Source organism: Dromiciops gliroides, chromosome 5, assembly GCF_019393635.1.
Source record: "Dromiciops gliroides isolate mDroGli1 chromosome 5, mDroGli1.pri, whole genome shotgun sequence".
NCBI classification, from domain to species: Eukaryota; Metazoa; Chordata; class Mammalia; order Microbiotheria; family Microbiotheriidae; genus Dromiciops; species Dromiciops gliroides.
In genome coordinates, this window is record NC_057865.1 from 90,726,000 (window position 1) to 90,753,322 (window position 27,323).

The 27,323-nt window shown below is 36.9% G+C and overlaps 1 protein-coding gene across 2 annotated transcripts in view; it reads right to left on the reverse strand.

Moving 5' to 3' along the window:
• ACTR3B (actin related protein 3B) overlaps nucleotides 1–27,323 on the reverse strand; it is a 106,473-nt gene that overhangs the window by 40,050 nt on the left and 39,100 nt on the right. Inside the window, exons 5-8 of one of the 2 annotated variants that reach the window (XM_043968260.1) lie at nucleotides 24,233–24,328; nucleotides 23,230–23,337; nucleotides 14,854–14,997; nucleotides 5,073–5,246 (exon numbers count right to left, since the gene is read on the reverse strand). In XM_043968260.1, the coding sequence (XP_043824195.1) occupies nucleotides 5,073–5,246; nucleotides 14,854–14,997; nucleotides 23,230–23,337; nucleotides 24,233–24,328 (522 nt within the window). The remainder of the gene's footprint in view (nucleotides 1–5,072; nucleotides 5,247–14,853; nucleotides 14,998–23,229; nucleotides 23,338–24,232; nucleotides 24,329–27,323) is intronic. The other variant, XM_043968261.1, reaches the window with a different exon arrangement.

Here is a 27,323-nt window from a genome sequence, read left to right on the forward strand (position 1 = left end):
AGGAATGTCCTAGCTTTCTGTCTGCTTAAGTCACAAACTCTCAGCCTCTGCTTCCTCATCCATAAAAGGGACATCAGTCAGTCAGTCAACACGCTTGAATCATTCCCCAATTGACAAATATCAAGGGACATGAACAAGAAGTTTTCAGAGAAAAAAAAAATCAAAGCCATGAATAGTATTATGAAAAAAATTATCTAAGACACACATCATTAGAAAAATACGAATAACAACAACTCTGAGGCCTCATGACCACCAAATTGGCTGGAGATGTAAAGTGGTCCAACCATTCTGAAAAACAATTTGGAACGATACGAAAAGCTATAAAACTGCATAACTTTTTTTGGGGGGGGGGGCAGGGCAACGAGGGTTAAGTGACTTGCCCAGGGTCGCACAGCTAGTAAGTGTCACATGTCTGAGGAAGGATTTGAACTCAGGTCCTTCTGAATCCAGGGCCGGCGCTTTATCCATTGTACCACCTAGCTGTCCCAAACTGCATAACTTTTGATTGTGTAATACCACTACTAGATCTATACCCCCAAAGAAATCAAAGAAAAGGAAAATGGCCCATATATACAAAAATATAACTGCTCTTCATTGGGAGTGGCAAAGAATTGGAAACTGAGAGTATACCCATCAATTGGGGAATGGTTGTATAAGATATGGCATATGAATATGATGGAATACTATTGTGCTATAAGAAATGATAAAGGGGAGTGTTTCTGAAAAATCTGGTTAGATTTATATGAACTGATGCTAAATGAAATGAGCAGAACTAAAAGAACAATCTATGAAGTAACAGTATTAATGGAAGGATAATCCACTATTAAAGATTTAGTGACTTATCAATAAAATAATCCACCACAATTCTAAAGGACTTATGATTTTTAAAAAATGCTATATACCTCCAGATAGAAAACTGATGGATTCACAGTACAATTTGAAATATTTTTTCTCTTTTTTTTCTTGTCCTCCAATACTACCCCTTCCCCAAACATGGCTAATGCAGAAATATGTTCTGCATGACTTCATATCTGTGTTTTTCTTGCCCCCTCTATGAATAGAAGAGGAGACAGAGGGTGGGCGAGACTTTGAAATTGAAAATAAAATTGAATTTAAAGGGACAGCTAGGTGGTGCAGTGGATAAAGCACTGGTTTTGGATTCAGGAGGACCTGAATTCAAATCCAGCCTCAGACACTTGACACTAGCTGTGTGACCCTGGGCAAGCCACTTAACCCTCACTGCCCTGCAAAAAGAAAAAAAGAAAAGAAAAAAGAAAAAAATTGAATTTAAAAATAAATCCACTAACTTTATTAAATACCTATGAGGCACTGTGTTAGGTTTAGAGAATGGACCCTGGGGACATAAAAACAAAAATAAAACGGGCTGTACCCCAGGCTTCTGTCCTAGATTCTGTTATCTTCCCTCTTTACCTATGGTGATCTCATCAGTTTTCATGGATTCAGTTATCTTCTGTAAGCAGATAATTCCAAAACCTCTGGAGCCAGTCCTTATCTCTCTCATTTGCATTTCTGAATATCCAACTGCCTTCTGGATATCTCCAACTAGATACCTTATAAGTATCTCAAACTCAATATATTAAAAACCAAATTCATCGTCTTTCCCCCTAAACCTAATCCTCCTCCAAACTCTCCTGTTTCTGCCAACACTACCCTTTTTCTAGTCACCCAGGCTCCCAACCTAAGAGTAACCTTCAACCCTTCACTCTTGCTCATGACTGAGGCCATCTCCAGGTGTCCTGATATATATCTTGCTGCTGGACTCAGATGACTCTCGAGGAGAAAGTGAGGTTGGTGACCTTGCACAGCCCTCCCTCACTTAAATCCACTTCACTGCAAGTCATGACATCACCTACCTGATGTCATGGTCCCCTTCGAGAATGAAGGACAAACAACTCTCTCATGACTATCATCATACTCACTGCCAAATCTTTTTTGTTTGTTTGTTTGCTTGTTGGGGGGGGGGGGGGGAATAAGGGTTAAATGACTTGCCCATGGTCACACAGCTAGTAAGTATCAAGTGTCTGAAGCTGGATTTGAACTCAGGTCCTCCTGAATCCAGGGTCAATGCCTTATCCACCTCCTCACCATTTTTCAACTCTCTACTCACATCACAACCACCCTAGTTTTCTCCTAAACTATTGTAGTATTCTCCTAATTGGCCCCCAGCTTCCAATCTCTCCCCTCATTAATCCATTTTCCACACAGTTACCAAAATGATAGTCATAAGATGATGGATTTAGAACAGGAAGAGACCAACTTAAAGGACATCTAGTCTAACCCTTTCATTTTACAGATGAAGAAACTGAAGCCCAGAGAGGTAAAGTGATTTCCCCAAGGTCACACAGGTAGCAAGCGACAGAGCTGGGACTCAAACCCAGGTGTTCCTCTCATCTCACTTTCTTTACACAGTAGCATAGATTTAATCCATTATCCTAATCAAGAAGTTTTAGTGGCTACGTACTACATTTGGAATAAAATACAAACTGTCAATTAAGGCCCTTCACAATCTGGCTCCAAACTACTCTTCCACATATTATTCTCTGTCAAGCACTCTATACTCTAACTAAGCTGGCCAGAACTGCTGTTCTCTCTACACATTTCATCTCCTGCTCTCATGCCTTTACATAGGCTATTTCCCCATGGCTAAAATGTTCTGTCAACCCTGCCATGGAGAAACTTCTGCTGTACTGACTGGTGACTGACTCTCCTGGACCTCTATTTGAGGCAAACCTCCTGGTTTACTTCATACCCTACTCACTGGTTATCTCCTCCACAGCCTTGTCAAGCCACCTTACTACAGCCTCTCCCCATACACTCCACCCTCTTATAACAGCATGAAACAAAATCAAATAAACCTTGCCTTGGATGGGGTATGTCAATCTAATTTCCTATAGCCCCACTCACCATTCTTGTATATTTCAGAACCAAAGTGGCACTCCCTGATCACAATTCTCTTATGTGTGTTGTCCCCCCTATTAGAATGTAAGCTGCTTGAGAGCAGGGGCTATCTCTGCTTTTTGTATTTATATTCCCATTGATTAAACAAATTAGAGAATCCAGGAAGAAATTACCTGTCAGATTTGTGGATAGGGGAAGAGCTCAGGACTAAACAAGGAATAGAGAGGATAACAAAAGATAAAATGGCCAATTTTGATTCTATAAAATTTAAAAGTTTTTAAACAAACAAAACCAATACCAACTCTCCTTCTAGCTAAAACTAGAACATAATTCCTTCTTTGTAGCAAGTTTCTGTGATAAAAGTCTCATTTCTAAAATGTAGGGAACTGAGTCAAATTTATGAGCCATTGACAAATGTTCAATTGATATGATTAGGCATTCTACTCTTCAGTAATGCTGGCCTACGGGCAGATCCTTGAACACATCACTACATCTCCCATCACCACTGTACTTGACTGTCCTCTATGCCTGAAATGTTCTACCCATCACCTCCACTTTCTGGTTGTCCTGGCCTGCCTCAAGATTCAATTCAAATCCTACTTTCTGCAGAAGGCCTTTCCTAGTCAGCCCAGCTCCTGATATATTGCCTTCTCAGACTGTCTTCTACCTACTCTGCATCTATGTAGCTAGTTATTTTCATGTAGTTTTCCCCCATTAGAATGTAAGCTCTTTGAGGACAGGATTTTTTTTTTGTCTTTCTTTGTATCCCCAGCACTTAGCATAGTACCTAGTATATGGTAAGCACTTAATAATTATTTATTGGCATACTGGCTTACTGGAAGGACCAGGAAAGATCTCAAGCAGAAGGTGGTGTTTTAGTTCAGTCCTGAAGGAAATCAGTGATCCCAAGGGGCAGAAGTGAGAAGAGAGAACGTTCTAGGTATGGAGGATAACCCATGACAAGGGATGGAAAAGGAAATGTAGTGTCATATATGAGGAACATCAAGTAATCTACTTTAGCTAGATTGTAGAGTACATGGAAGGGAATAATAAACTACAAAAGGTAGTGTAATAAAATAATGGGATTTGGCAGACGCCCAGGGGCCCCATCTGAAGACTGATTTGGAATTGATTGAATTGGGTGAGACTGAGAAACTGACTGAGTACCTACTTAAGAATGATTAAATCGAGACCATGCCTGTCTGGCCCTGAGTGGGATAAGTACTACTATCCTTATTTTGCAGATGAACAAACAGAGGCTCAGAATGGTAAAGTGACTAGCCTAAGATTACACAATTAAGTGCTGGTCAAAACTAGAATGCAGGTTTCCTGGTTCCTAGTCTGGTGTTCTCTCTACTACAGTGAATGTGAACAGGAAGAGATCTTTACATACATAGGTATAACAAGCCATCACCAGATACCCAACTTTCTTCATCTGACAGCTTTGTTGAAACCTTCTCTTTTCACAGTAGGTGGTGCTATTGCTCCAAATAACACAATCTACAGCTCATGCCCATAAAAAAAGATTTTAAACAACACAGTAGGATGGGGCCAGGTTTTCATAACCTGGCTCTAAATGCCAAATAGAAGATCCTGGAAGTAATAAGGAGCCACTGGAATTTGAGAAGAGGGGTTGTGACATGATTAGAACTTCACTCTAAGAAAAGTACTTTGTTGGTGATAGCTGCCCTGCCTATCTCACAAGGTTGTGAGGATCACACAAAATGATGTATGTGAAAGCATTCTGTAAATTGTAAACTATGACATGTATAACACATTCTTAAAAAAAACATTTCTATATACCCTTTTAAGGTTTGTTCAGCATGTTCTTCCCAGAAATTTTATAAGGTAAGTACTACTATTCTTATTTTGCAGATGAACAAACAGAATGGTAAAGTGACTAGCCTAAGATTACACAATTAAGTGCTGGTCAAAACTAGAATGCAGGTTTCCTGGTTCCTAGTCTGGTGTTCTCTCTACTACAGTGAATGTGAACAGGAAGAGATCTTTACATACATAGGTATAACAAGCCATCACCAGATACCCAACTTTCTTCATCTGACAGCTTTGTTGAAACCTTCTCTTTTCACAGTAGGTGGTGCTATTGCTCCAAATAACACAAGCTCATGCCCATAAAAAAAAAATTTTCTTACCTCTGGATGAAAGAAAATTTCAGGTCCAAGGAACCTTTCATAACCAACATCTATAATGAATTTCTTCTGGTTGATTGCATTGATGCCTGTGTATTGTTTGATCCATTTACGTGAGTCTACATCATACTTAGCAAATTCTTTAACTATATCAGGGCAGATGTAACAGTATTTCTCCTGCACAAAATATGAAGATCACCAGACATTAAGGGTATTCCCTCCATCAAAAAATATGGTAGCATTATGCAGCAACAAAACCTCTAATATGCAACCTATCTACAACTCTAACAAAAAATAAAAGATTAAATTTTTTGCCATCTATTGTGTTTAAAAATATTCCTTACAGTAATTTATCCAGTGCAAAGGAATAACTAATAGTCTGATATTCAACCAGCAAATTCTCTGATACGACAAAGTATCCTTTGATTTTTAGCTTGATCCTACTGCTATTTGTAACTTAGTGATCATCTCAATTCAACGGCTCTGCCCATCTCAGAACACTGCAGTATAAGAATGCTGCAGTATAATTTGATTCTTCATTTCAAAGTACTGTTTTAGCTATCCAGTATATTGTTGCCTCACTTTATATTCCCACACATCAAATGCTTAGAGATCCAGCTGTCATCGATTTTTCATGCAGCAACAGCAAGCATTCCTTCCATGAGGTAGACTGGCTGGAATCCAGTGCTTCTTTGTCAGTAGTCTTGTCTGTTCATTGTAGTTCACAGAGGGCACTGATCAAGCTATGAGAGATATAACATCTAGAGCATGGGTATATCTGGACACCACTACCCTCAGCTTGATGTGGACTATAATCACACACTGCCTTCCAAACTCTCTTGGTCTTCTTAAAGACATGCTGTCTTCTTGATTATGTTTTCAAATTCCTTGTCAGTCAGGATCTTTGTAATCACACAGCAAACTGCTTCACTAACAGAATTCGGTAACAGGTTAAAGTTCTATACTCTCAACAAAAAGAATTGTCCACATACAGGGTTTCCTTGGAACAAGACTTCAGATCTTGATTTAGAATTAGTCTAATATACTTTGTAAGCTTTACACAGAAGTACATATAGTGTTCACCATAGCTCCTTGAGTATATAACAAAGCATGAGAAAAAGGGACTCCCAAGGGATCCTAGTGAATTTAAAACTTTTTAGAGTTTCAGAATTACCAACTAGAAGAATATAAACTTCTTGAGGGCAGGGACTATTTTTATTTTTACCTTTATATCTCCAGTGCCTCCATCAAGGTTACTGTTTATTAAACACCTGTTGGCTGAATTGAACCAAATCCTGGTGAATTTCTCATGACATCCCAACCACCAGAAGGCCAGGACAAAAAGGGTACTATAGCAGAATGGTGCTAAAAACTTTACAAAAGTTTATTAACCACTTACAGACACATACATTTATAAGGTTGTGGTGGGGATTCTTTTTTTAGTATGGCTTAAACTACATGACCATTAAAATCCTTTGCAACTCTAAAACTATGTGATTCTGATGTTTAGTTTGATGTGAATAGAATGGGTACATAAAAAATTGGCGATAACAGTATTTTCCCTCTAAAATATTAAATGTGAAATCATTTAAACACTTATTATGGGGGGGGGGTAAAAATTGGCTTAATTTCCTTTATTTTGCTTCAAAATTTCCCTGATTCCAATGTTGCATACACTATCAGTCATAATCAATATGTGTTACTTTTAAAGGTTGTCTTCTCTTCTTTTCTCTATTACAAGGAAAGATTCAGAAGGAATAAATATAACTTTAACTTCAAAATAAAATGTATGTGACACCACCCTTGATATATATCCTAAGAGTATTTCATATCCCCAGATCTCCCTCCCTCTCTCCCTCAAAAAACCACTTCCAAACTCCAATATGTTTAAATTCTGTCAACTTGTTCAGGGGGCAGCTAGGTGGTGCAGTGGATAGAGCACTGGCCCTGGAATCAGGAGTTTAAATACAGACATTTGATATTTACTAGCTGTGTGACCCTGGGCAAGTCACCCATGGCAAAATTAGTTTGGGAAACATAATATGAGGGTAATGGTGGGCCATTCAAAATAAAACACAAGAAAGCATGACTGCATAATGTTTCTTTTAGGCTAGAAAGCTTTCTGTGACTTTCTTTTACCCTATTCTTCCTAGTTAAAAATTAAGTGAAATTAATATTTGATCCATATTTAAAAACAATTGTGGAAATGAAATTCGAATTAATCTTCAGGAGTAAATGTAGTGACTTTTCTGTTCAATACAACTGGTTTTGTGACTGAGGAACATATTAAATAAGCCTTTGAGGATAAGGACTACCTCACTTCTCTATTTCTATCTCCAGCACCTAAGCACAGTGCCTGCCACTTAATTAACAGGAGCTAAAAAGTCAATCCAAAATAACTGATTAAGTACTTTCTATATGGCAAGCACTGTGCCAAGAGCTGTGGATATAAAAGCAAAAGACAGTCCCTGTCCTCAAGGAGTTCACAGTCTAAGGAGGGAAACTATCCCAAAACAACCATGTACAAACAATATTTATTTGGAGATAATCAACAGAGGGAAGGGAGTGCCCTTAAGGGGAATCAGGAAAGGTTTCTTGAAGGTGGAACTCTAGCTGGGACTTGAAGGGGGTTAAGCAGCTGCAGAAGTCCAGGAATGTGAGATAGTCAGTGAAAAAGCAGAGAGTCAATGGTGCAGTGTCTGGTTCAAGGAATATTAAGGAGGCCAATGTCACTGGAACATGGGGTTTGGGTGAAGGGGGAGAAAACAGGGAAGGAGTAAAGTGTAAAAAGGCTGGAAAAGTAGGAAGGGACCAGGTGGCAGAGCAGATGGAGTGCCAGTCCTGGAGTAAGAAGACTCCTCTTCCTGAGTTCAAATCTGGCCTCAGACACTTCCTAGCTATGTGACCTGGCGTAAGTTATTTTAAACCTGTTTGCCTCAGTTTCCTCTTAAAATGAGCTGGAGAAGGAAATGGAAGGGACCAATTAGTATTACTGGGATCCCAAGAGAAATTTCAAGTGCCATATAGGGACCAAGAAGAATTTTCACTCCCCTAAAATTAAACCAAATTCTTACATGTGGGTTGTGAGAAAATAATGGGATTTGGCAGATACTCAAAGGCTCACCTGGAGATTAATCTAAACTGATTGAATTAAGTGAGAGTGATTGACTTTGCTGATTAGCCTACTTCAAGTTAATTAGATTGTAACCACACCTGGCAAGCCCTTAAGAAGGTATGGACTTTGAACTCAACTCGAGACCACCTTCAAGTCCAGTGACCAATGGATTTGGATGATGCCTATCAATCAGCTTGAAGCAGTGCATAAGGACCGCCTCTGCTCCAGACCTATAAAAAGCTTCCACACTCAGTTTGAGAGGAGTTCGTGGTTGAAGCAGGCTAGTGGCAGAGGACTTAAGGAAGAACCTGACCAGGCTGGAACTCTAGGCTAGATAGGCCTTTTCTTAACTTTCTCAACTCCACATGAATACCTGGTATGCTTTAATAAATGCTTAATGCCCAAAGACTAGTGCTAAAGCTTCTAATTTAAGGCGACCACACATTTAGATTTCAAACATCACAGGGTCAAGAGCAAAGGAGCCTCTTAGTGAGAGAGGGAGGATGACTGCCCCATCCTGAAAAGGTAAGAGGGTGAAGACTCTCAAGAGAAAAATGGTGACAGAAGGAGAACATTTAGCTGCCTCTGATAAACTCAGATATCCTAGCCCAGATGAATTCTGTCTTCTGGTACTGAAAAATCAAAGATTATAGATTTAGAGTTGGAAGGGAAATAACCTCGGAAAGATTAAGTGACTTTTCATTTTTTTCTTTCATTTTTCTTTACTTAAGGGATTTATATTCTCTCCCTCTCACCTTTTCCCAAATGGAAAAAAAAAACCAAAGCAAATTAAAGTAAAACAAAACAAAACAAAATTATAATAGATATGCCACAATGCAAAGATTGTATCAACAACCATATCACCTAATATTACCTTACAACTCGGAGCATTATGCAAATATTTTTCAGAAGGGCTCTGCCAAGGTTGGTGGGGGGAGGGGGAGAGGGCGGTTGTTGGATTTTTTTTCTTTATGTAACAAAGAAACAAAGAGAGAAATAACAATAAGGGACAGCAGTGCTATAACTAGCAATATAGTGCTACTGATGGGAGGGGAACAGGGAACTGATGTCACTTCTGACTGCCCAAACTCATTGTCAGCCCTGAAAGATGGCTATCACTTCATTTTCTTCCTAGGAGTCAACACTTCTAGATTTCCCAGCTAGGAATCACTCAAGAAAGCAGCCTTTTACCTTTAGAGTATGGAGAAAAATGTCTTTCCATCAACTCCCCCCTACTTGTCCCTTTCACCTGAGCTATCTAATGCCCTGAGAGAACTCCATCCGGAGGCCAAACCTTGAAGGATGTTGATAACCTATGTGAACTCATTGCTCAATGATTACCAAACTTCCACCTGATGATTTTGAATCTCCAGCTGTCATTATTCAAATTCATCCCTCATTACCTGCTCTGTTATTGGCATTCCTAACACACCAGGCACTCCTCCCTCTCCAGTGTCCTACTCAAAAGCTAGCTACTCTTTTTCACTGTGCTCTCTGAAATGTGCATGCTCCATGAGAAATAAACTTGGTTTCATCTTAAATCTTTACCTTTCCCATTCCTTATATCTACAAGGCTCATCTTCATCTTGATAATACAGCTTCTTTGGTTACCCTTCCCAGTACAGGTTACACTTTCTCTCATTTTCCTCAACTCATTAGTTGAAATGAAGTTGCTCCCCACTGCCACTTCCAGGCTCTCCCTCTGCCACCATCACTCCCACATTTGAGGTTCACTCATTCCATTGCCATCACCCAAACAAAATTCTGGTAGCTATTTTCTACTAACCTCCAGAATATTCCCCCTTTTTTTCTCAATGAGTTCAGTGCCTGGCTCACAGTCTTTCTCTTTTCCTTAACTCCTGCCCACATACTAAAAGATTCAAATATAAATATTAATATTCCCTCAAACACTCTCATCTCTGAGTTCCTTAATTTGCTCATTTCCCATGACCTACTTTTCCACCCTACCTTAGACACACACAGAGATGATCACACCCCTGAACTTGCCATCATCCACAATTGCCATATTTCCATGTTTATAAACCCTGAAATTTCCTTATCTGATCATACTTATCATTCCACTTTTCCCTCTGCCTTTCAACTCTAAACCCTGTTCTTTGTCCTTACCATCGCTTCAGTTTCTTGACCCCTCAATTTTTCCTGAGCCCTTACTAAACCTTGGTGAACCAGTTAAACTCTACATACACTGTAGTCTTCTCTTGAGTCTCTTGCCCCTTGTTCTATGGCTCATCTTGCCCTGACAAGATCTTGGTTCCACTTAGCACAGCAATTTTTACAAACTTTTTCACTCCCCCAACCAACAATCAGCTCACCCCTCCCTAGGACAAGGCAGCCAACTTAAAAAGGAAAACATTTTTAAAAGTCTAAAAAAGATCTGGAGCTCCCATAACAAAAAGGAGTTGGTTACTTATGGTTTATAGGCAAATAGGAAAATATGCTATGGACTGGCAGTACATAAGGATCTCAGATAAATTAAATTCATGTCACACAGTAAGATAAGTAGTCTAGATCTGATCAATTTTTTTTAATGAACATAGATAAGTACCCATAGTGTATTCTAGGCAAATTTCCTGTGACCAGTATTCTACTTTTTCAATTCTATTTTATCTTATTTTTATTTCTAAATGCTCTCCCTCCTACCTCCACCTCCTCCATCTATTGAGAACTAGATAAACCCATTTTTAAAATAACGTCAAACAAAACAAATTTCTGCAATAACCATGTCCAAAATACACACATATGTATATACATACTAATGTGTGTATAAGTGTATGCATGTGTGTATGTGTGTATACGTGTGTGTGTGCGTGCGTGCGTGTGTGTGTGTGTGTGTGTGTGTGTGCATATGCTTCAATCTATACCCCAAGTCTGGAGGTGGGCAGCATATTTCATAATGAGTTTTCTGGAACTGTGGTTGGTTACACAGTGTTGTGTTCCTAAGTCTTCCAAAGTTGTTTTTCTTTAGAGTATTGTTATTGTATAAATTGTTTTCCTGGCTCTGATCACTTCACCTTCTATCAGTTCATACAAGTCTTTCCAGTTTTTTCTAAAACCATTCCTTTCATTATTTCTTATGCACAACAGTATTCCATCACAGAGAGATACCATAATTTGTTCAGTCTTCCATTCAGTTCCCAATTCTTTGTCACACAAAGAAAGCAGACGCCAGTGTTCTAGAGATACAATATCCATACTTCTTATATCAACTTTTATATTCACAATGCATCCAATAATAAGCAGGTAATTCATATGTAAACCTTTAACAATGCAAAAATTATCTCAAAGCAACTAGTATGACTCATAAAGGAAATACACTGGAAAGCTAATTATCCAATTATAAAAAGTTTAAATTCTTTTACATGCTACTTTTTCTTTAGTGCATACCAGTTAGGACATTCAATAAGGAGAATTTCTCCAATATCCACCCAAATATATCCTCCACAGTGTAGCACACCCTCTGGGATCACTCACCAAGGATATCTGCTATTCCCAGATTCTATAGAGTAGTCTGTGGTGACCGCCCCCCACCATGTGTATCCATTAACAGTCAGCAGAAATAATAAGCAACACAACTGACTAAAATGGCATAGTAACAATAGTAGTTACAAAAGAGTCCCTCTATACGATTGGGCACACTCTTCCACTTGTATACATACTGTTCATGGGAAGAGTGGCTAGAGAGTACAAAGGCAGTGAAGCATGAATGCAGAAATAACTGTACAAAGACTACTCAGGACTCCAGGACTTCAGGCCCTGCAAGTCCTCTCTCTCTCCTTAGGGGATCCTCTCCATAGCTCAACTCTGGATGGATGGCCAAGGCTGGCATTCTCTTGACTCCACGATCGGCTCCCTTCTCTGATGCCAGAGGTTCCATTTCTCGTCTCTCTGTACACTTGTCTGTCCAGAGTGTGTGTTTCTGCTCCTCAGGGGATACAGTCTCTCCTACTGCTCAAGTAATGCCCCTTAAAAGGCATAAAGAGGGGTCTCCTCCACAAGTAGTGCCTTATATTCACTCCCCCAAAACTGTTGAGTTCATCCAGGGCTTTAAAGTCCTGCAAGGTAGGGAGGTATTCTTGCTTGTCCAATGAGGTTGGTCCCTTTAATTACATCAAAGAAAGTTTGTACTTAATAAAGGAAATCTTCAGGTATCAGCACATTGATACCTCATTATTTCTATTGGCTAATCTTTGGCTTTATGACTTCATAAATTTAGGAGGAAGTAGGAAGGGGATTTAAATCTCCCTTTCCTTACAGCATTCCTGACACTCTTCTTCATGAAATGTGCCAAACTGTCTTTGCTTCCGTTTTCTGTGCATTTCGTTTAAAAATCCAAGTTATTTGGTAAATTCTCTGTGCATTCACATCAGTTCCTTCAAATAATTACTGTTCCTCCACTACTCTGGAACTTTTTCTCTCTGTGATTTCACCATTTCATTCATTCATTCTTTTTTTTTTCTTCTTCAGGGCAATGAGGGTTAAGTGACTTGCCCAGGGTCACACAGCCAGTACATGTCAAGTGTGTGAGGCCAGATTTGAACTCAGGTGCTCCTGAATCCAGGGCTTGTGCTTTATCCACTGTGCCACCTAGCTGCCCCTCACCATTTCATTCTTAATAATTGCCATCTCTCCTGGTCTGGCTAATCTCATAAAATTTTAGTCACTAGGATCCTACCTATTTTTCCTATGAACTCTTTCAATCTGTTCTCTTAAAATTTTGGATTTATGTCAAGACTATGTTCAACTTTCTTCTTTTTCTCTATCACAAATTCTAGAGAAAAGTCATCACTTTTCACCACCCCCAGATTCCCATCATTTCTATACAAGCAACCATGGAATTCTCCCATTCACATAAAATTTCCAGGAACACAGTTTGAGAAATTTAGGAAATGCTAGATTATATTTACCCATCTTCACTTATATTCCCAGTGACATCCCATACTTTTTCCCCCCATGGATAACACTATTTTTGCTAAGGATGACCAATAGCTGCTAATACCAATTCATACCCAGGCATTAATTGCTATAAAAACTACCTATGTCTGAATGATTTCATTTTGGGACTTTTTTTTGAGGAGCCAAAATAAAAAGAACAAAAATAAAAGACCAGGTTATGCCGGCATCTGAAGTCCCTTCCAGCTTATGCTTCCTTTACTGGCTCCTACAATTGCTCCTCCACCTTTGTTATAAGTATTAAGTCTTTAAAGGCCTTCCTGTATTTTTAAATATGAAAGTAGGCACCGGATAAATTTGTATTTTTCTTCAAAACTATTTTTATCCTTTTTTTAACTGACTAAAAAGATGACACCTTTAAAAAGTCAGCCAACTTCTCAAATTTTTTTTATTTAACAATATAGAAGAATATCACACACTGAAATGCCAGCCTTCAGTTAACTAGGTATTTTGTTTAACTGATACTTGATCCAAAAAAACTCTTTGCTGCAAACCTTATTATAAAAAGGCTTTATAAAATGTCTTGGGTCCATATTCCTGACTTAATAATAAAGTCCTATGAGCATAATCAATTCTCTTTTTTTCTTTAAATCTTGCAATGAATGCCAACATTGATTATTTTTGTAGGAGACTGGAAATGCAACAGGTATGCAACATGGTGGAATATGTACTGACTCCAGAACTATCCTGAAAGTACCAATATTGTGTTTAACTAAATCCATGATTTTAGCACTTTTTTTTCCATTTGTCTCTTTCCCAAAAAGTAAAGTGCCAGAAAAAATAATCCCAGCAAAGTAAAGGTTTTTACTTAATTAGAACTCATGTAGGTCAAGTTCTAGTGTATGTGTTTTTATTCATACTAACGATTAAGGATGTCCTGCTTCAGATTTACAATACTAATTGTATATCCTGAATTTGATTCTCATTTAACACACTAAAAGAATTCTGGTTAACTTCAGTTTAACCTTGAGAGGTAGCATGGTATATGAAGAGCTGGCCTTCAAGCCAAGAAGATCTGAATTCAAGTCCTGTCTCTCAAACTACCATCTCTGACTCTCAGAAAATCACTTAACCTTTCTTTAACTCTTTTACCTTGCTTTAAAACTTTAACCTTAAAATGGTCTTAAGTCAGGTGATCAATTCAATACATCTACATATTACTTTCAGGAGATTCTTCCCACTCCCATTATTATCCCCATTGATCATCCCCTACAATGTTGACAACATTTGTTCAGCATACTTGTTTCTCCCACCCATTTCCCTCTTTGGACTTAAGGTCAGTGGGGGACAGGGAGGAGAGAGAAACTAGGTTAGATCTTAGAATTCAGAACTCAGACACAATTGAGAAGTTTAAGGCTACCAATTGTCCTATTTCTGCTTCACAGAGGCTACTTACTAATAAATACTATTTCTGCTTCACAGTGGTTTAAACAGTTTTTCTGGTTTAGCCTGGAACTCTAACCATCATTTAAAAATTGCTTCTATGGGAAAATACATTCTGACTGCCAAAAAATAGATTGAGAAATAAACTTTTGGAATACAAGCCACTCCTAAGTTGGGTAACTGCTTGTATTTATTAAAAAGGGGGAAAATATAAGAGGAGAGGCATCACTTAGAAGGAAAAATTATATCCCCACCCCAAAAACCAAAAACCCATCTCTCTTATCCCCAAACTGACCAATTTTACATTAATTTTACCTTAATGGCTTTTGCTGTCTCCAGTGATTGCTCAGGAGGAATTCCCACCTCCCTCTCCCTTAGGAGTTGTTGAATGAAATATGTAATATCTCTACCTGCAATAGGGATGTGTTTGATGCAGCTTCCGATTACATAACCTTCTGCCTATGAGAAAAGAAAAAGAACTTGGTAAAAAAATTCCTTTTAAAGTTCTTCTACACAGCATACAATTTTGGTTTAGGGAGACTGTACATGTTCCAATAACATGAAAAACTGTAAACACTAATTTCACTATGGGTTTTAAAGAAAAAGCTATGTGAGAAATTCTATTACTTAAAAGATATGATATCCAAGAAATACAAGTTTTTGTCTCACTAAAAGAAAAATTGTTCCATTTATAAAAACTGTTAATTCAACCAACTGTACATCTATTCTTGGCTATACCTCTAAAAAATGTAGCTTGATATAGTTGAGAAGCCATTGGATTTAGTAAAAAAAAAAACAACAAAAACCTGTGTTCAAGGCTTAGCTAAAACTCTTAGTTTCTTCTTCTAAAAATAGAATAATAATACTTACATTATCTAGTTCATAAGGTTGTTTCAAGAATCAAATGAGATATGGTATGCATAAAGCTTTGAAAACTATAAGTTATTATGTAAATGTGAGCAGTTATTAATAATAACAAAACTGACCATTGTTATCATTCAAAAATAAACAACAACCCCAAGTACTAGAGAACAATATGTTTTCTATTTAAAGCAATATGAGTCAATGTTACCTTAATCATCTCTTTTTTTTCCAGTCATGCCTGCCTCTTCATGACACCATTTGGAGTTTTCTTGGCAAAGTTACTGAAATAGTTTTCCATTTCCTTCCCCAATTCATTTTACAAGTGAAAAAACTGAAGCAAACAGAGTTAAGTGACTTGCTCAGTGTCACACAGCTAGTAAGTGTCTAAGGAGGTATTTGAAGTCAGGTCTTCCTGACGCCAGGCCCAGGTTTCTATCCACTACATCCCCTAGCTGCTCAACGTTACCTTAACCAAAAGCTATCTAGTCTCACACTTAGACAGATTCCCTAGCTCTACCACTACATTGGGCCATCCACATAGGGGAACTACTATCTATAAAGCTTGAGAAAAAGGAAAATCCCAAACATCAGAATGCATTAACAAAAGTTCAATTTCTGAGCACTACTGCTCATAGGAATCCTAGTAGTAAAAAGTGCTGACCCCAGAAGATCACTAGCACTAGCAATAATACAGAATTAGTCCCAGAAAAATCAGAAAATGCAAAGGAATCCCTCCAACCTTCCTTCAGGATAAATAATCTCAGGAACTATTTAAAGCATCTCCACATTGCTCTAAACCAGAAGAACTTAACCTGAGATCCACCAAGAACAGGAATCAGGAAGAACCTATGAATTTGTTGGGGGGGGGGGGGGGTTCTGTTTTTGGTTTTTAGAGGGTTTTCTGGTTTTTGTTTTTTTTTTTGGGGGGGGGGTTTGCAGGGCAATGACAGTTAAGTGACTTGCCCAAGGTAACACAGCTAGTAAGTGTCAGGCATCTAAGTCCGGATTTGAACTCAGTTCCTCCTGAATCCAGGGCCAGTGCTTTATCCACTGTGCCACCTAGTTCCACCCAGAACCTATGAATTTGGATGGGAAAACACATCTTTGTTTTCACTCACCTGTGGTTTCCTTTGTACTGCTACATATTTTATTTTATGAACTTAAAAACCTTATTCTGGGGACAGAGCCAAGATGACAGACTATAGGCTAGGACCCACATGAACTCTTCCAAAAGTCCCCTCCAAACAACTTTAAAATGATGCCTAAAATCAAATGTTGGAATGGCAGAGCCAACAAAAGGTAAGAGGAAAACATTTATCCAGCCTAATTAAACTTAGGAGGTCCACAGGAGAGGTAGGTGTAAGCGCAGAGTGAAGCAGGAACATCAATAGTGGGCCACAACCACAGCAACAACAGGTTCAGGAACTCTCTTCTCAGAGACAATAAGAGAGTAAGAAAAAAATTAAAGAGGACTCTTTGCTGGCACAGGATGCAGCTAGTGCTGAATGGTAACTCTATTGCCAATAAGCAGTTCTGGATCACAGTTCCAGGAGTGTTAACATTTGCAGCTGTAGGGGAGCAGGGTAAAGACTAGGGCGCATTCCTGAAGTGCAATGACTACATCTCTTTCTGGATCATACCACCTTAGAAGTACTGAAAACCTGCAGACCCCCAGAACTAGTTCTGAAAATAGCAACATTTAAAAGCCTAAAGCTTGGCACAGTGCTTGCCCACCCCCAGGGTGAGCACAGCTCAACTTTAACATAAAGTTCAAAGCTAAGAAATAAGCTAAGAAAATTAGCAAACAATAACAAAAAAAAAAAAAAAGGACTTGACCATAAAAAGCTACTAAGATGGCAGGGAAGATCAAGATATAAACTTAGAAGACAATAATGTGAAAGCAGCTATGCAAACCCTTAAAGAAAAATGCTAATTGGATCAAGTCCAAAAAAGGAATTCTTAGAAAAGTTAAAAGAAGAGATAAGGGTAGGAGAAAAAAATGGAAAAAGACATGAGGGTGATGTAAGAAAATTATTAAAAGAGAATTAAGAACTTAATAAAAGAGTCAGAGCCACACACATAAAAAAAATGCTAAAAAAAATAATAACTTAAAAATTTGAATTGGACAAGTGGAAGCCAAAAGAAGTCAAAAGAATGAAAAAACTGGAGAAAAATATAAATTGTCTCATTGGAAAAACGAAAGAAAAACAAACAAAAATTTTTTTTATTAAAAATAATGGGGCAGCTAGGTGGCACAGTGGATAGAGCACTGGCCCTGGATTCAGGAGGACCTGAGTTCAAATCCGGCCTCAGACCCTTGACACTTACTAGTTGTGTGACCCAGGGCAAGTCGCTTAGCCCCAATTGCCTCACCAAAAAATTAAAAATAAAATTTTTTTAAAATAAATAAATAATTTAAAAAAAAAAAAAGAAAAACAAAAGACCTGGAATACTGAGAAGCAATACCTGAAAGCTATGATTAAAAAAAAAAGGCCTAAATATCATATTTCAAGAAATCATAAAGGAAAACTGCCCCTGTATTTTAGATGCAGAGGGTAAAATAGAAACTCAATGAATCCACCAACAATTCCTGAAAGAGAACTCAAAAATGAAAACTCACAGGAATATTATAGCCATATTTCAAAGCTCCCAAGTCAAGGAGAAAACACCATAAACATCTAGAAAGAAATAGTTCAAATATCATGGAGCCACAATCAGGATCACACAAGACTGAGTAGTTTCTAAGTAAAAGGAACAGAGGGATTCTGGAAGGCAAATGAGCTAACATTACAACAAAGAATAACCTACTGTGAGAAAATAATTATTAATAATGAATTTGGGGGAGGGGGACTCAGTCTTTGGTTGGCTTTCGAAAGTTTAGTTCAGGAACTTTAGCTAATCTCTTTCAGAGCCAGCCCAAAGGTACAATAGAGATAAGACTCTGATTAGCTCAGTGAAGTAAGGAGATTAAAACCACACCTATCTGAATGCCCCCTTGCTCCTCAGGGTCCTTGTCTCCCATTAGACCTTGATGTCATCACTGTAGAGCTCATTTTAATATGCACCACCCTCAAGTCACATCAATCAATGGAACTTAATTACTCTGACCAATGAGCTTTGATCAGTGTGTAAGGAGCTGCCTCTATTGGAAGAAGGAAAGAGCTCTGGACCACAGGGGGCTCTGCCCTCTCTTTCTTCCTGGGACTCTCTTGAATTCACTATACACACTCTCCTCTCCCTCTTGGCTCAATACTCTGGGTATGTAATTGTTTAGGCCTGTAAGCCTGTGACTAGTGAGGAAGTTAGGGAAATGCAACATGGTAGATTCTTTACTAATATTTAATATACTTTAATAATAAATGCTTACTGCATAATGCAATAGCCATTAATTTATAAGTATCAATAATTTAGCTAAACCCAGCCTAGTTCCCCAATAATTTATAAAACACACTACTTAACAAAATTGAGTATAATTCTTCAGGGGGAAAAATGGATATGTAATGAAACAGAAGGTTTTTAAGCATTCTTGATGAAAAGAACAGGGCTGAATAGAAAATTAAGCATTCAAAAAGAAGCCTCAAGAGAAGAATAAAAAGGTAAATATTAAAGAATACTGATAAGGCACTCAATAAACTGTTTACATTCCTATAGGGGAAGATGATACATGTAACTTCTACGAACTTAATCATTAGGACAGTTAGAAGGAATCTGCACAGGTGTGAGTTGATTATGTTGGGATGATCTTCAAAAAATACAAAAAAATATATAGGGGTAAGAAAGGGATGCAGTGGAAGAAATGGGAAAGGAGATGTAGAATGGGGAAATTTTTCTCACACAAAAGAGGCACATAAAGAAGAGCTTTTATAGCGGAGGAGAAAATGAGTGGGGAGAAGGTGGTTGACAATGCTTGAACCTCACTCTCATCAAAATTGCTTCAAAAAGGGAAGAATACACACACACATATACATTTATATTTATATAGTTAGACACACTAAGTTGGCTTTAGAAATCTATCTTATTCAATAGGGAACAGGAGGAAAAGGGGACAAGAGAAATGGGCAGAGTCAGGAAAAGGGAAGGTAGATTAAAAGAAACAATGGTCAAAAGCAAAACAGATAGATGACTGAGGAGGGACAGGATAAAAGACACAGATAATAAACAGAAGAAAATAAGATAGAGGAAAATACACAGTTAGTAATCATAACTGTGAATGGGAATGGAATGAACTAACCCATAAAACAGAAGTAGACAGCAGAATGGATTAGAAACAAGAATCCAATATGTTGTATACAAGAGACACACTTGAAACAGAAAGACACACACAGAGTCAAAATAAAGGGCTGGAGCTGACTCTATAGTGCTTCAACTGAAGTTTTTTTTTTAAAGGGATGAAAGGCAGGAATAGCAATTGTTTGTTATCTCAGACAAAACAAAAGCAAAAACAGACCTAATTAAATGAAATAACCAGGGACAGTACATTTTGCTAAAAGGTATCACAATGAAGTAATATTAAAAAATTTTACAGCAAATTTCTCTGATAAAGCCCTCATTTCTTGGATATATAGGGAACTGAGTCAGATTTATAAAAATAAAAGCCATCCCCCAATTGATAAATGAAAAAGGGTATGAACAGTTTTCAGAAGAAATTAAAGCTATCTATAATAATATAAATGCTCTAAATCACTATTAATTAGAAGGCAAAGTAAAACAAGTCACACCTATCAGAAATGACAAATGCTGAGGAGATGAGGGAAAATAAGTACATTCATGAACTGATGGTGGAATAATGAATTAGTCCAACCATTCTGGAGAACAATCTGGAACTATCCCCAAAGGGGTATAAAACTGTGCATACCCTTTGATCCAGGAGTACCACTACTAGTTCAATTCCCCAAAGAGATGAAAGAAAAATGAAAAAGATCTATGTGTACAAAAATATTTATGTGGTGGCAAAGAATTGGAAATTGAGGGGAAGCATCATTGGGGAAGGGCTGGACAAGTTGTAGCATATGATTGTGATGGAATATTATTGTGCTATAAAAAAAGATGAGAGAAGTCGTTTAATAAAAAAACATGGCAAGACCTATATGAACTGATGTAAATTAATGTGAGAAGAACAGGGAGATCATTGTGTACAGTAACAGCAATACTGTGAAAGACCTGGCTACTCCATCAATACAATAATCCAAAACAATTCCAAAGGTCTCATGATGGAAAAATGTTATCCACCTCCAGAGAGAGAACTGATGAACTCTGAAGGCGAACTGAAGTATTTTCTCACTTTCTTTATTTTGTTTGCTTTTTTTTCAATATGACTAATATAGAAATATGTTTTACATTATTTCAAATGTATTGTTGATAAATTATTTGCCTTCTCAGTGAGTAGGAAAGGTGTGGGAAGGAGGGATAGAATCTGGAACTCCAAAATTAAAAAGATTTTTAAATGTTTAAAACAAACAAATAAATAATAAGTTTAATTTTTTTTTTAAAAAAACCACCTTATTTGGGAAGGGGTCCACAGGCCTCACCAGACTGCCAGAGGGGTTCATGACACAGAAAAGGTGAAGAACCTCTGCACTAGACACTCTGAAGACTTGACACCATCAGGTAAACACTAAATGTAAATAATTACAACACACTGTTAAAGGATCCAAAATGTTAGCAACTTTCTAATCTTAAAATTATTAGTTGTGATGTTTATACTTGAACACATTAAGAAATACATACCTAATAGTTATCCATATTAATAGTTATTTATTTACATAAGTATCAAATAGTAGAGTGACAACAAAATAAACATTAAAAAAATTTTAATTAGTATATTTTTTTAAAATTTCAGAGCTTGGGGAAAAAAAAGATAGAACACACTAGATAAAACCTTCACACTCCTTGAGGGGGGGGGAAGAACACAAGGTATATTTTTCATTGCTTATAAGGAAATCAGGAAAAGGAGAGTTGCCATCAGCTGTCAATATCTGGAAGTGTCCACCTCTATCACCTTCCCCTCTTTTGACTTCTATAACTCCTTGTGTAAATCATAAGTCAAGAAATCAGAAAAACAGTCCAAAGCTTATACTGGCAAAAAATGCTATCTATTTAGTCACAAGCACATGATATTAATAAAGGTCTGTAAAAAGGAATAAGGGGCTTTTTGATGGATTCTGACACTTTCGCATCTCATGTCTCCTTCCTTAAAGGGATATATGGCAAAAATCAAAGCAAATCTAACAATTTTATACTACCTATCTTGGGCTAATTAGAAAACCTGGAGTCCTTAAGCTATCTTCAGGGATCCCTGGTTTAGTAAAAAAAATATATATATATACACGTACAGTGTTCTATAATTAGAAAAATTTTTATTTCTTTTATGTTGCTCTTTGTATCTTAAGATATTTGGATAAACTAAAAAAACAACACTCTATTATATGAAGCAACCAGTTTAAACATTTCTATTTTTTGAGTAGACAAAAAGGAAAAGAGAAAAACAATCATAAACTTACCAAAATCTACTTTTGCCTCCAAACCTAATATTTTGAAATCACATGTGAAGCAATGGTTTTCTTAAGTGAAAACACTGGGAGTTCAGGGTTTGGGGCCTAAATACCCTAAACAATCATGAGAGTCATTTATCACCATAAAACTGCCAAGATGACAAAGCAGCATCCTCTCTTTACCACCAACCAGGGTTTGATATGATGCTTACTACTTGTTTTAGTATTTTTTCTTTTTTGCACAGGGAGAACAGGGGGATGACGGGGCAGTGGATGGGTGGGCCAGAGAAGACAAGGTCTGCTGATATTCACATTTAATGTCATTGGTTTAAGAAACTACCAGCATGAAAATTCCTTCCAAAAAAAGATGATCAAAAATTCCTGTGTAATTTAGAGTCTTAAGAGAGCTGACTGGAATCACTGAAAGGCTATGTATGACTTGCCCAAGGTTACAAAGCTAGTCTGAATCATAGGCTATACTTGAATCCTGACTCCAATGCTACCTTTTTAACTACTATACCATGCTACCTCCCGTTTAGAGTAAGAATATTTTAGGATTAAAAGAGAGGGAAAAAAGTAAAGAACTAGCATCTAAAGGAATATCCATCAATTAGGGGATGAATGAACAAATTCCATACATGAATGTCATTACTAACCTATATAAAATCACAAAAGAGATCATTTTGAAGACTCTGGGTAGTGGGTATTGTCAAAGTAAAGTGAAAAGAACTAGGCGAACAATAAATACAAGAACAACAACATTTTAAAGAAAAAAATTGAAAGATTTTAAGAACTCTACTCAATGCAAAAATCACCCAGGTCTCTAGAAGATCTACAATGAAGCATATTGTCCTTCTTATGACAACAGTGATAGACTGAAGGTACAGGAAGAGAAACATATATTTTTGAACATAGCTACTTTATAGATTCATTTTGCTTAACTATGCTTATGAGTTAAACGGGTTTGGATTTTTTTTTATTTTTTTGAAGGGAGAGAGGAATAGAAAGAAATGTATAAAGAAACATAAATAGGTGAGGGTTTAAAGTAATGTAGATGCATGTGTATATATAAAATATGCAAGTGGCATTCAATGGAGATTCAAAATTTCATACTATCTTCTTTTGGAGTTCTGTTGTCTATGTGAAAATGCTTTTTCTTTGGTGTTTAAGTTCAGAATTTTTTAAGAATGCTACTATAAATTTAAAAAGACATCTGAAAAAAAATGTCTTTCATTTTAAGCAAAGTTTAGTGTTATTTTTTTTAACTAATTTCTTCTCCTATCCCAATCAAAGCACCTATTTACCAAGAAGATAAATATTAGAATAATATACCTACCACTGGGATGACATGGGTTACTCCATCCCCACTGTCAATGACTATGCCAGTCAAGGTACGTTCACCAACTTGCCGAGATGTCCAAGATGCTGCTAAAGCTAACACTGCCTAAAATGATGAAAGGAAAATTAGTAGATTATGAGAGAAGAAAAAGCATACTTATCCTACATATTCCCAAGATTAATCAACAAGTGGTCTCTCCTGTGACAGCAATGATATCAAAGTTTCTTTCCTTTCCTTACCCTTTTACTCCTCAAAATTTCTCAGTTCAAATTCAGTCAATCACATTCTGATCAAGCATATGATGATGTTAAGTCTATGGATCCAGCTTTCAGTAACTATTACAAGCTCAAGAATTCTAATGTCCATCACAACATTCTTTACGAGATAAAATTCATACACCAAAATATCAAAGATGCAAGAGAGAAAAATATTTTCCTCTTCCTTTACTACAGAATGAGAAGACATCAAGGGTCATTTATTCTAATGCCTTAAATTTGAATAAGTATATCTAAAATACATTCAAAAATATATACAAACTAATAAAGTAGACTTGCAGACCTCCCCCCAAATAAACATGAGTTTCCTAGGTCCTAGAATCTCCAGGAAATAACAAAAGAAAAAATAAAAGTCAATAAAAAACAGCATAGAAAAAAATATCAGCACTTTACAACTCTTGTTGTATTGTTTCTGATGGGGGAAAAGGAGTACCTTTGTCTTAATGCACATAACTACATACTATATACTTCCCTGAATTCACCAAGACAAAGTTAGACAAAGACAGACATGATGCTATCACAAGGCACATAGCAAAGTGATATGTCCCAAAAATTATAGTTTATGGGACATGTTTACAAAGAAAGTCCATCTCATACTTCAGTGCTTTTCTTCAATCCAGAAGATAAACAGAAAACAATTCTTCTTACAATGACCCCTTTACCACTGCTACCAGTCTGTTAAAGAGCTAAGAAGATTTAAAACAATGAAGGATACATTTTTTTACCTGAACTGCAATGTAGAGTCCTGGCACATTAAATGATTCAAACATGATTTCTGCAAGATACTCTCTATTTTCTGGTGTGTTCAGTGGAGGTTCTGTCTGTAAAAGAATCATTTTAATAAGCGTTCTTTCTACTTTCTCCCAAATCTCATACAATTAAAATAACAAAACATTAGAGCTATAAGAGACTTCAAAATGAGTCCAACACCTTCTCAATATAAATGAGGAAACTGGAGCCCAGGGATATTAAAAGGCTTAAGTAATTTGGTTTTGAGCTAGCCTCCTGCCTGGATACTCCAGGGATCCTCTGTACAGAAACTAGTTTGAAATCTTACAGTATACCCCCTGCAAGTAAGATTACTCATTATAAACAGAATTAATTTATTTCCTAGTCAAAGGATAAATAGTCAACCTTTAAACTTATAAAGATTAATGCTACATTCTAAAAAGCTAAAACAAAGGCATGTCCTAAAAGTTCTTAGCCAAACATTAACTTTTATGATTAATTTCACATAATTCATATATGTATATATATATATATATATATATATGCAAGTACATATAAATAAAAACAGGTTCTGACTAGAATGTCTATACTATTGACCTTAATATGTTTGATGAAAGTAAGCGTCATATCAAAAAAATTAAAATACTCTATACTAAGTAGAGCCATTAGACTTCATCAATAAAATCCTTTTTCATCTTAAATATGTATGATTTTTAAAAATTAGAATTGATTACAAGAAGGTAACCAAAGCTGAAAACAAAAGACAAATTATATAATAATTTCTCTTAACTGGGGCAGCTAGGTAGCACAGTGGATAAAACACCAGCCCTGGATTCAGGAGGACCTGAGTTCAAATATGGCCTCAGACACTTGACACTCACTAGCTGTGTGACCCTGGACAAGTCACTTGAGCCTCACTGCCCCTCAAACAACAACAACAATAACAATAATAATAATCATTTCTTTTAACTAAACATTTATGATTTGTCAGCAAAACAGTAATCGCTCTCCAAGTTTAGATGCCTTAGATAAAAATTTCCAACATCTAGGCCAACAGGAAGTTTCAGACCAGACAAGAAAAGAGGGGCAACAGCAGACAGACAAATTTGGGGAGTAGTAGGCCAGGTTATTACAGCTTATAGTTTGTTTCTACCATAAAACATCTGCTTAAAACTTGCAGACCTAGCAGGGCTCAGATTTTTTACTCTTATATTTTTCTTCTCTCCCTATGCTGTTCATAACTCTTAATTCCAGAAATGTTGACTTAGTCATGTTAGATATTTATAGACTGAAATGAATGAATGGAATGGCTGACAGATAAAAGTTCATCAATGGAACAGCATAATGCTGTTTATAAAACTTATTCAATACTGCTTTCAGAATTTTTTACCTCTTAAAGAGTACTTGCCTCAGAATTCCAGACCTGCCTCTGACATTTACTGACATGTAACTCTGGGCAAGTAATTGCCCAGTGCCCTCAGGCAACTCTCTAAACCTCTAAATTGGCCAACAGTTACTAATCTACACTGATAGAAGGGAGTTTTCTCACCAGGTACTCCCCTGCACCTCTGAAATCTCAGGTCTAGACCTCCCCCCCCCCCCCGAAAAAAAAAGCTCAGACAGACTTATTTGTTAGAGTAGTAATGAGAAAAAAAGGGACAACAGTAACAGCTAGAATCCACAAATAACCCCAATTTTTATTCTAGCCCCTGTCATAGCTTCAGGCACTTTCCCAACAAACTTTTAAACAACAATGATTATGCCGACTACTATTTTCCTGTTCTTGCTTCTGCTGTTCAGCATTCATATAAGCAGCAAAAGAGAAGTGATATGAACAAATGGAGAAATAAACAGGAAAAAAAAGCAAAGGATCTTTGAAAGAGCAGAAAAAAACTGCATAAATCAGCCTGTGAGACTTCAAGAGTAGGTTCAATTGTAATATCCCAGGTACACAACAGTTCTAAGCCTCAGTGGTTCTATGGGGCTTCCAGCTTCAATGTAGATGGCAGCACATGGCAAGAAGAAATCGTCAAACCTAGAGCGATGTAAGTCTTACCTTTGGGTTCAAAAAACCTCTTCACCATTATAGGAAAATGAGGGGTATCTAAAAAGCAGCGCACTTGAAGAATATCTGTATGTTTTTGTGGATTGAAGGCTCTAAAAGAGTCAACAGTTTGATATGGTAGAGTGTCCAGAAATAGGAAGGTGAGTGTTTCTCACTGTACCTTAATAATCTAAGCCTCATATATTATGTAGGACAATAATAATCTAAGGAGTATGTACAAGAAAGTGGCCAGAAGGTTAAAGGACCTCCACTTCATGTCAGAGGAGGGAGGACCAGCTGGAAGAACTTGAGATGTTTAGCCTAGAAAAGACATAAGGAGCTATCTAATAGAATTATTTTGTTTTGTTTTTTGAAGGTCTGTCGAGTAGAAGGGCTCTTAGGCTCAGTTCTGCTTAGCACCAGAGGGAAACTGCAATGAGTAGAAGTTGCACAGAGACATCTTTTGGATAAGTGTAAGCAAAGACTTTTCCCTCTCTAGGTCTGAGTCGTCTCATATAAAGAAATGAAAAGATGAACTTAGATGAATTCTAAGTCCATTCTAGCACTAAATCTCTGGTTTTATGATATTGTCTTATTTTTAATTTCTGGATCCTGTTATATGAACTTAATCTCTATAACATAAGCATTTTTCATTATGAAGCTAATTTTATCCTCAAAAAGAAATTCCATGGTAATATACAATTTTGCATATCACTGATAGAATTTCTGTTGTCAAACTAAAATCCTCTTATTTCTCTGCAATGTATTCTTTTATTTAAGCAAAAGTAGTCAGGAATGTATCCATAACTTATCTTAACAAACTCAATGTGTATTCTGAAAGGGTTTTTAAAAATATTTTTAGTTGATCGTTATTTATTAGAATGAGATTTCCTTTTTTTAGTTTTTTTTTTACTTAGCATTTTATTTTCCCCATGTAAAAAACAATTTTAACATCCATTTTTAAAATTTTGTGTTCCAAAATCCTCCCCTCTTCCTCCCTCACTATCCCCTTTTGGAGAAGGCAAGCAATTCAATAAAAGTTA